We start from the raw sequence: 11,711 nt of genomic DNA on the forward strand, positions 1-11,711 counted from the left end.
AAAGCCAAAAAGAACTTGCACATGGTGTTCGTGGATCTGGAAAAGGCATACGATAGAGTTCCGCGTAAGGTTCTGTGGTGGTGTATGAGAGAGAAGGGAGTGCCAGAGAAGTATGTGCGGCTTGTTCAGGCGATGTATGATAGAGCTAGTACTCACGTCAGGTCTGAAGCTGGAGTCACCGACAAGTTCAATGTGGCGGTAGGTCTACACCAGGGGTCGGCTTTAAGTCCGTATTTGTTCCTCCTGGTTATGGATGCTCTGACATCGGACATACAGGAGGAAGCACCCTGGTGTATGCTGTTTGCCGATGACATTGTTCTTGTTGGGGAAAATGCACTTGAGGTCCAGAGCAGACTGGGAAAATGGCAAGAAAGACTGGAAAGTGTGGGACTGAAAATCAGCAGAACCAAAACTGAACAGATGTTCTGCGATTTCGGTGGTCTATCCAGTTTTTCCCCTATTGCCTTAGATGGTGTATACCTACCAGTCTGCTCCGACTTCCGGTACCTTGGGTCATTATTCCAAAATGACGGAAGCATCGACCGTGACGTGAAAAATAGAATAAATGCGGGATGGATGAAATGGCGACAGGTCTCAGGGACAACATGCGATCGACGGATGCCCCTTAAACTTAAGGGGAAAATCTATAAGACGATTGTGAGGCCTGTTGTATTGTATGGATCTGAATGCTGGGTGACAAAGGTGGAGGATGAAAGGAGAGTGCACGTAGCGGAAATGAGAATGTTGAGATGGATGTGTAGAGTGACCAGAATGGATCGGATCAGGAATGAGTATATTAGGGGAAGTTTGAAAGTTGCGCCTATAACGGAAAAGATGAGGAGTGGCAGGTTGGCGTGGTACGGTCATGTAATGAGGAGGGATGAGTGTCATATAGGCAAAGAATGTTGGAGATGAATGTTGATGGATGGAGAGGGAGGGGTAAACCCAAACAACGATGGATGGATTGTGTGAAAGAGGACATGAGAAAGAAAGATGTGAGTGTTGAGATGACGAAAGATAGAGAAGAATGGAAGAGGAAGACATGTTGTACCGACCCCACATAACGTGGGATAAGGGTAGGAGGAAGAAGAAGATTAACATTTATCGCGTTTAATATAAACTTTACACGTTACAGATCATATTCAGTATTGGTATATCAGGTTGTTATATGTCTTTCTGTTTTTGCATAAAAAACAACAGGTGTGCGCTAAAATAAACTATTGAATAAAACAGGAGTTTTAAAAGTCACCTTTTTATGGCAGTGAGATCGAATTCGAAACGAATAAGAATACATTAATGTAAAACTTGCTGAAAATGACATGACAAATTTGCCTCATCATTCTAATTTGCAATTGGTAATACGCTTTTAAGTATTGTATATTATTTTGACCCCTGTACCCAAACGAGTTCGTAGATTACAGACATTTGACTTAGACGAAATGTTCATGTCAAGGACCAGTTGCAAAAAAAAAACTACGTTATCACTTCAAATCACCTCTGCGCTTGCATATGTAATAAGCTATCCCCTGATCACTCACTGTCATATCGCGACATCCATTCGTGGCTAGATTTTTCGATAGATAGAAGACAAAAAGGCTTTTTTGTCTTCCATTTATCGAAAAATCTAGTCTAGGCGGCTGCCTAACCTTACAGTTCTAAGATTATAAAACGGATTACGTACCTCAAACCATCCCTGCGCCAGAATATGCAGCAAGCTATCCCCAGAGCCGGAGTAAACTGGATTCATTTGGCATCCTCTCGTCAACAGTTTAGCAGCAAACCCTCTCTCGACTATACTCTCAGTTCTTCCCTCCACCGGGTCTTCAGTAAAGGCGGCAGTATTGGTCACTGGCGTATCGAACGGGTTAGACCCGTTCATGACTAGAGTTTCGCTGGAAGAGATCGAAGCCCGCCTGTCGTCGACTAGAGCGTAGTATAGGGGTGGATGCTCGTCTGTTAGCGTTCGGAGGTTTGTGTCTAAAGCTGGCTGTTTGAGAAGGAGATCGAATATCCTTTGATTTCTTGCTATAACTGCTTGATGTAGTGGTGTGCTAAGACAGGAAAGGTGAAAATTATTTATCAGAACATTCAGAACTTATTAATCTTATTATCTATAACGATAATAAATTATTAACGATGTCTTCTGAAATTACTTGCGACAAAACTTCCAAAGCATTATCGGTCGCAAAGGGACAGAGATTCAAGAGGAACTCAGTAGAGGTATGCAAACTTTGTGGTTTTTAATCTTAGATAACTGGCTTTGAAGCCCTTCAAATATAGTTGGGTTTAGATACTTACAATCCTTTCCGATTTTGTCGATTAATATCAGCGCCTTTTTCAATCATGGCTTCCGCGATTTCAGCCATCTGGTCCATAATTTCCTCATCGCACGAGCTAGCAGTCAATCCAGCTATGAGGTGCAATGCTGTGTCGCCTTCCTCTCTGAAATTGAAAAAGATACTTATAGGATGTAAATTTATTAGTCAAACCAAAGTATACGAAAATCTATTTCTTAATTTGACGGCTTCTGATGTCATAACGTTAGGGCGTCAATTTATAGCGATGGGAATGCTATACCAATTTTTAGTGCCCAAATCCACTTATTTGGTAGTTAGGTTTGGCAGTCAGCCCTCTTGTCAACCAAGAACTTAGCGGAAGACAAGTCTCTGGAGTATATAGACAGATGCAGTAAGGTCCTTCCACGTGCGCCTCTCGCATTAGCATCAGCGCAGTTCTGGAGAAGAGTAGTAGCGATGGAGATACTGTGGCAACATATGAACGCACTTACTTGGTAGTGAGGTTACAGTCAGCCCCGTTGTCCACCAAGAATTTAGCGGAGAAGGAGTCCCTGGAGTCGATAGACCGATGCAGCAAGGTCCTGCCACGAGCGCCCCTGGCATTAGCATCAGCGCAGTGCTGTAGAAGAGTGGTAGCGATCGAGGTACTGTGGCCGCGGAGAGCGAGCTCCAAGGGGAGCTCCCCGCGAGAAGACATGGCGTTCACGATGTCTGTTAGCTGTAACAAGTACGTACATTTTAATTGTAATTAGGACGCTAATTGAGTCCAAATGGGGGACATTCGGTGAATATGTCTTACATGTTTGTACTAGTCACGTTACGCTACACCAAGTAGATATTAGTTGTGCTTAGTAATAATATGCATAATCTGTATAGTGTAGGTTTATTTCAAGCAGAGTTCTCCCTACATACGAGTATTACAAACTGCTCTTAGTGTTACATCGTTCGGTCGTTCAGTAAATGGAAACTTGCTGAAATAATAAAGGAGAATGGCGCATGACATAATATACGACACGAGTGCAAGTATCATTTTACGCACAAGCCTTCATAAGTATGTACATCAAAATCAATAATAATTACCTACTCGTGCTGATGTTAAGCAAATTATGGAGCCCATTATTTGCCTTAACATCATCGAGTATGTACTAACCAGTTTTGATAACATCTTTGCAAAATGCCAACCTTTATACCGATACTATGTTGCTCATATGAATAATAATTCATGTACTTATCGAGAAGAAGAATACTTATTAACGTTACTGCTTATATGGCAATATGGTCAGTCAAGTCATTTTCTTCGATCTCAGTAAATATGTATACGAAATAAAAGCAATATAACTAACATAAGCAATCCCTTGTTCTGACAGCAGGTCAATAAGTTTGCCACTAGAAAAGGGCGCGATAATCATTCGCACCAACGTTTTTAAATTTGCCGCTTTTTTAGGGTTCCGTAGTCAACTAGGAACCCTTATAGTTTCGCCATGTCTGTCTGTCCGTCCGTCCGTCCGTCCGTCCGTCCGTCCGCGGATAATCTCAGTGACCGTTAGCACTAGAAAGCTGAAATTTGGTACCAATATGTATATCAATCACGCTGACAAAGTGGTAAAATAAAAAGTGGAAAAGAATGTTTTGTTAGGGTACCCCCCCTAAATGTAAAGTGGGGTCTGATTTTTTTTTCATTCTAACCCCAACGTGTGATATATTTTTGGATAGGTATTTAAAAATAAATAAGGGTTTACTAAAATCGTTTTTTGATAATATTAATATTTTCGGAAATAATCGCTCCTAAAGGAAAAAAAAAGTGTCCCCCCCCCCCCCCTCTAACTTTTGAACCATATGTTTAAAAAATATGAAAAAAATCACAAAAGTAGAACTTTATAAAGACTTTCTAGGAAAATTATTTTGAACTTGATAGGTTCAGTAGTTTTTGAGAAAAATACGTAAAACTACGGAACCCTACACTGAGCGTGGCCCGACATGCTCTTGGCCGGTTTTTCTTGTAACATCTTGAGAGACTATATCTTACACAAAGTAATCACGGTCCGAAACACGTTTATAGTTGAAATAAGCCGCGAACGCTGAAGGCATATAAATAAACCGTCGGAAACAGTACAGTTATTATGTCACCATTGCTTTTCGCCGCACGTCCTTTTATGCCGTCAGCTCTGCAGACTTGCAGTACGTGGGAGGATGGGATGCGTTTCGAAATGCATTCTATTATGGACATCTTTTACAATGCGCGACTGAGATGAATTTATGACTATAATCCCGAATTATCCGAAACATACTTGAACACTTGACCATGTCATTTGCAGTGCAGCTTACTGTACTTACATATTAATATAGGTAAGGTTAATGTCATCGCCAATGCCAATATATATTTCGGATTTTCATAACTTTTACTCATAATCGTTTTTAAAGACCTTTAACTTGGCGACTCTACTTAATAAATAAATAAATATTATTCAGCTAAATAAATCATGTTCATCGGTCAGGTGAGGGAATATGAGATACAACAGGATCGGTTCAGAAAATGCCTACTAAAATGAAAATGTCAGAAAGTACCCAGGTAGTGTAGATAATTCTACTAATTAGGTATATTTTGGTAGGCATATATATACATTTATAATACTATAAAGTTTCATTATCCGAATACGAATTTTACAATATTTTTAAAGTTTAGTTTCAATATTCAAAAAAACATTATAAAATATTTGTATTTATATTTGTGTATAAGTATATGTGTAATGATATGAACGTATTATTTATGTATTATATTGATTGTAAATGAAAATGAAAATGAAAATGAAAATGAAATGAAAATGAAATATTTATTTTTCAAGTAGGCATATTACAATGCGCATATGAACGTCAAATAAAGCTACGCCGGCTCTAACCCTACGCCTCAGCCTCGAGAAGATTTCAGTCCCCCCTCCGTTGGGAGGGGGGTATCCACTATGGGACCGGCAAGAAACTCGGCGGGCAACTTCTTTTCAAAACATTACATCTTATAATTAACATGCATTAAATAACAACATACAATTTAACATGCAAAAGTATTCATCAAAGAATATGAACAGACTAGGTACTCTATGGAAATCAATTTCAATAAATTATATTATTGCTTAATAATACGTCGTTCTTAAATAATATTGCTATACTTGTCAATAGTTGTCATGCTTTCTAAATTTATTTTTCTCACTGCACCCACATTCGCGAATTTCTGTTTGGCCCTATGGTTGACTGGTAGAGAATGCCTTAAGGCATTAAGTCTGCCATTTGTACATTTTTTCCAATTGTGCAATAAAGTTTAAATAAATAAATATCCGGGGTAGCACTAAATATACCAGTATTTGTAACGAGTACTGTACAGTAGTCACTGGCAGACACGCTAGAAAAACTGATACGTTAGTACTTAAATTACTGAAGCTAGGGCTAGTTACAATCAACGCCTACCGGATATTAGATAACCGATGTTAACAGTTCGTTGTTCAGCTACTTAATTGAATGACGGTCGTGATATTAATAAGTAAGGTGAATGGCTTATATTTAAAAATCTCAATTAATATCTGGCAGCGTGTATAGCCAACTATTGGCTCATAAACGCAGTGAAAATGTGCTTTTCCATCACAAAAGGGTTTTTATGCTTTGAACGCAATAAATACGGATTCATCAGAAGTACCATGAGAAATTCGTCCTATTTCTATTAAAATCATATGGGCCCTTTAGACATAGGACGCCACAAATGGTAATGACTTTAATAGAAATCTTATAAGCACGCGAATGGATAACCGCACTTACGCTAGCATTAACTATTATATAACTCGGTCATGAACGAGAATGGCTTTGACAAACATATACTATACAAGGGCACTTCACAGCTTCTAATGCCTTACGACAATAAGTTGAAAATCAGTTGACAATGTTAATGGCGTGTCTTTATTTGTACTTCTAGAGCAGGGGCCCGTTTCTCGAAACGTAAAGTAAAGTAAATATTTATTGCGAACCATGGTATGTACAATTGGTGTTACAATATATATGAAAAGAATCACATGGACCCCGGTGGGGTGTAGCAAAGTCCTTATAACTAGGGTTTACAATAAAGAGCTTAACTAGGTACCTACTGTAAACTAGGAATACTCATTGTACGGGAAAGGTAAGATTATGTTTTTCTGTCTTCCATAAATTCTTGTATCTAATAATAGCTCTTTTGGATTAGGTGAGTCTTTAGTTTAGTTACAAATGTGTTTATGTTATCTATTTTTCTGAAATTTGTAGGTAGTTGGTTGTAGATTTGTATCGCTTGGTAAAACGGGCCTTTTTTGTAGATGTCTAGTATTGGTTCTGGAGGGACTATTTTATCTTTTCTTCGAGTACTCTTACTGAATTCAAATTTATTCATATTTTTTCGGACAAAGGTGGCCATTTCTAGTATGTATAAAGATGGTAATGTCAGAATGCGTAGGTTGATAAAGTGAGGTTTGCAAGTATCTCTCTGTGCTAGTGTTCTGATACATTTTTTTTGGAGAATGAAGAGGTCGTTTGAATCTGTACTATTACCCCATAATAGTAGGCCATAGCGAAGCCAAGCCTCGGCATACGAGTGATAAGCGGATAAGGCGCATGGTAAGTTTGTGTTTGATTTTAGAGTATACAAGGCGAAAAGGAAAGAGGATAATTTAGATGTTATTTTGGCTACGTGTTTTTTACAGTTGAGGTGTGTGTCTAGTGTTAGTCCTAGTAGTCCTATTTCGGTTACTTCTTCTATATTTAAGTTCTGTACAAGAGATGTCAAGTCAGTCGGTCGTTTTTGATGTGGTCTGAACTGGATTATCTTAGTTTTATTGGTATTTAGTGTTAAGTTGTGATCCTGCAGCCATTCGGAGATATCATTGAAGGTTTTGTTTATATGTAAGTAATTGTTAGAGTTATTATCATGGTTGAAGAGGCAGGAGATGTCATCGGCAAATAAAATGCACTTGTGGTTAGTTATTTTCGGGAGGTCATTGATACATATCAAGAATAGCACACACCCTAGGACACTACCTTGAGGAATTGAGTTATTGATAGTTTTGGATTTGGATTGATAGTTTTGAATTTGTCCGGAGTCAGCGTTGTGATATTCAATTTGTACATATTGTTGTCTATTTGATAGATATGATTTTATCCAGGTGTGTGCGTGTCCTCGTATTCCAATGTCATGTAATTTGTGGAGCAGAATAGAATGTGATACCCTATCATAGGCTTTGGACATGTCCAGTAGCAGGCCTATGGCGTAGTTTTTATTTCTTAAACATTCTAGGGTACTTTGGATGTAGTTGAATACCGCTAAGGTGGTCGAGCGTTTATGACGAAAGCCGAATTGATTTTCGTCGAAGAGATTGTATTTTTCAAGGAATTTATAAATTTGGTCAGCTATAAGTTTTTCGTATATTTTGGATAATGTCGGAAGGAGGGCTATTGGTCGGTAGTCTGCGGTATCATGCCGTTTACCCTTTTTCTTAAATATAGGTTTAACGACGGCGATTTTTAATTTATCAGGAAACTCACATTTTTCAAAGGACTGGTTTATTAGTAAAGTTATAGGTAATGTTAGTTCATCACTACAGGTTTTTATTAGAATTGGTGGAATTTCATCGAATCCGCAAGTGACCTTATTAGGGAGGTTTTGAATGGTTCTGTGTACTTCTGCTTCGGTGACTGGTTGCAGGTACATGGTGTTAACGGCTGGTTTAGGACTTGGGCGGCCAAGTGGCGGGAGTGGAGATCCTGTATCGTTACTACTACTTTGCACGGGTTGGCCTATTGATGTGAAGTATTCATTGAAAATGTTGGCTATTGTTTGGGGGCATTTAGTCTTGGAATCTTCGTAGTTTAGCTCTATATTTTCATAGTGCCTGTTAGTGTTTTTTCCCGTAATATGTTTGATAATTTGCCACATTGTTTTTGTTTTATTGTTAGATTTCCACATACTATCATTGTAAATTAGAAGATCTTTCCATTCGATTTTTCCTACTGCTGCTTTGAATTTGAGCATGTTATGTGCTGAGATACAAGTACAAGAGTACAAGCCTTGTATTACAAGTGCGCGAACTGTCAAATCGTATGAGTTTCCATGGAAACACACTTGTAATACAAGACTTGTACCTTTCGAGAAATGGGCCCCAGGGGCCCGTTTCTCGAAAGGTACAAGTCTTGTATTACAAGTGTGTTTCCATGGAAACCTATACGATTTGACAGTTCGCGCACTTGTAATACAAGGCTTGTACCTTTCGAGAAACGGGCCCCAGGTCGTCCAAACTCCGGCGCTGTAACGGCTCAACCACAACATTGGTCTAAGCGCGACAGCGGTGAGCGGCGGCCATACATTGGAGCGAGACACAGCGATGGGACTTTTCATTCGCACGTATGGCTGCCGCTCACCGCTGTCGCGCTTAGACCAATGTCGTGGCTGACTTGAGTTCGGCTGTAAGTAAATCGGTCCTGGGACTCCTGGGTAGTGGGTAGGTACGTATCCAAATGCACAAACGCTCTTCCAGTGGTAATCGCACAATGGGATGGTGGCCCGCGCGACATTTTTTGAGAAGAAATATGGCCCTGAGGCAAAAATGTTTAGAGACCCTTGTTCTAGTGTATAAATTAATTGTTTTAATGTCCAGCTGGTTAGTTAAAATGCGCGTCGCATGTGGCGGTGTCAGTGTAACTTGATGAATTACAATAGTTCACTTTCTCGGTTATGCAACACGTGCTAATTTAGCATCAGTTGTTTTTTTTTATTCAGGCCCTCATTTTCCTCAACCCTCATTGTTACATGTTTGTTTGGTATCTCATTAGTACCTTTTAAAAGTTTTGAAAGATTTAATTGATTCTTGAATCGATGACATAGTTACATGCTTTTATTTACTTTATTAGCTGTATGATGACATAGATGCTATTGTATTTACAAGGCATTGGATTTGACAGTGTGAGTGGTTGTTTACAAAACATCGTTCACATAATTAAAATAGTTACAAAACATAGACGGACAACTGATATTATGTGATGTGATGTCATTGCCCATTGAGTGTTAATAACTATCAAATAATACCTACTTAAATAACAATGCTGAAAATCTCATAGGCAAGAAGTTTTACTTCAATTTGCCTTCAATGCCTTGTATCAATTTAATTGATACAAGGCATATGTACATACTTGAATTTCCTTTTAATATTTAACGGCTATAATAACGTCCACATTTTATGAAAACGTCAAGTTATACTCAACTTTTACTCTTATCTAAGCCAGTTTATTGACCCAACCAGTCTTTAAAAACTTCCTGCTCACTCACTATTCCCTAATATGGCTTCGCAGGTTATAACTTAATAAGTTCCTATACAATTAGAAAGAACCTGCTCTAATTTGCTAGGCACGGCATGTCATGTTGAAACTAAAGCATCAAATACACTAGCTCTGCAGTAATAAACTAGACTTAGCAGTGCAAGTGATACAGTTACAAATACATAGGTTTGTAAAGGACTTTGTGCTTAGCTTTTTTAAATGCCAGTGTGTGTCGTAAGTCGGAATAGTAGGGTAGAGGCACCAATTGACATGCGTGGCAGCACCAATGATATGCCTTACACATTGTACTCCCACATGTTATGGACTAGCCACATGGGATCATTGTACTCGTGGATCATCGTATTCATTCGTATAATTAAAGATATTGTGACTCAGTTTACCTCTAGGGGTGAGTAACCGGCTTTTGAAGTCGATAAGGAAAAACGAATTGTTTTGTTTTATATTATTTTTCGTTGTTCATCGATAGGTAAATATGTCAGCTTACATACGAGTATTAAGGTATCGGCGCCCATCATTTGTTATGAGTACATACTAACGAACGTGGATATGATATAACTAAGTCTCCTTCATACTTACAAAAGCAATGACATTTTCAAGCGCCAGTAGGTGCGTTATAAGTAGGTACGAATGTCTCTTTATTAAGTCGTCTTGCTGGCCTTTTAAATAAGTCGCTAGTTTCGGAGATTTATTCCAATAAAGGACAGCCGTAAATCTTTCAGGTTTCCATGTAATCTGTTTCACGCATGCTGTCATACTAATAAATATTTTATCATCACATCACTAAAGGGTTCATGTGACAAGGAGGAAGCCAGCGTGTGCTGCACTCTAGTTATTTAGTTATTTATAAATCGCCCACCGCGGGAGCAATTGGTTGATTGTTACAGCAAATCAATGAATGACGACCGGATGAAAACGTTTGTTGGAATGTTGGGCGCCAACTTCATGTTTACCCCTTGCTTGTCTGGGTCACAGGTGTCACATTCTATTTCAATTGCCGAATCGGTTAGGACAGGAGAGGGGCTCCACAGTTTTTTTGCCTCGCGGGCCATTATCGTTTATATATACATATATCGTTTGCCCACGGGGACCTCTCTCCATCGCGGAGGACCGATTTCCTCACGGTAGTTGGCGTACTCCTTCGCTCAAAGACGCCCTCTCCAACGTATGGTCAGGCACTAGACGAGGCGTGATTCCGGTTGCGGAGGATTAAGCGTACAATTAATGAAAGGTGGAAAACTTGAATAATAAAGACTTGATAGATTTGCATTGACCCAAAAAGCTAAATGCTTATTTGGGAGGCGTAAAGTCATTATCGAGTTCAAAGTATGTTAAAAAAGTTACACACGGTTTTTGTGAGCATAATTCTTCTGTAAAGTTCTGAGGGTTACACTTAATTCAAGACGATTAGGCATCACTTCACGACAACGGGTAATACGTCTGACCTCCGTTGGATTGTTTCTCGGGGTCAGGTTTAAACTAAAGATACGTGCGACTAATCTAACATAAGATTACAGCTCTAAAGGTCAAATCCAAAAGGAAGTAACAACTTATCTGTTTCGCAGATTGACGAGGCCTTCTCATTTCGCGATTCTATTGCATGACATGACGTAGGTAACTGGGCTAATAACATTAGTAAACACGCAACAAAGATAATAATTAAGCTGTGCTTCAAATGTTAGTATATCTAGGCCACAAATTATTTTATTTGTGACCCCGTTTTTGGGTTTTGGGTTTCTGGAACTCTTAATGCTTACATGTCATACGATTAATAAACTGGGACCTCTGGTTATTTTAGAAACATAATTTTCGTATTCTTAATTTGTTAATATGATATAAAATTATGAAAACTTTTAATTTCTTGATCATGTTATAATAAATTAAATTAAAATATTTAACCGGGACGAGGCTGCAATTATTTGAAGAAACACGTAAAGGCTAAAATTAAATACCTTATTATAACTATTATAAGTGCGCTAAATTCGTGTCCAATATTTTAATTGTTACACATATAATTGATATTTTACGAAGCCAGTAACAAAAGCCAGAAACATTCATTAACATATTAGGAAATTGGAA

At 38.6% G+C, this 11,711-nt stretch overlaps 1 protein-coding gene across 1 annotated transcript in view; it reads right to left on the reverse strand.

The window, feature by feature from the left end:
* The window catches only part of LOC125236742 (rabankyrin-5), a 65,728-nt gene that overhangs the window by 12,349 nt on the left and 41,668 nt on the right, over positions 1-11,711 (reverse strand). Inside the window, 3 exon segments of the mRNA XM_048143662.1 lie at positions 1,682-2,051; positions 2,299-2,442; positions 2,789-3,015. Coding sequence (XP_047999619.1) covers positions 1,682-2,051; positions 2,299-2,442; positions 2,789-3,015 — 741 coding nt within the window.

The sequence above is a fragment of the Leguminivora glycinivorella genome, chromosome 19, assembly GCF_023078275.1.
Source record: "Leguminivora glycinivorella isolate SPB_JAAS2020 chromosome 19, LegGlyc_1.1, whole genome shotgun sequence".
In the NCBI taxonomy this organism is placed as follows: domain Eukaryota; kingdom Metazoa; phylum Arthropoda; class Insecta; order Lepidoptera; family Tortricidae; genus Leguminivora; species Leguminivora glycinivorella.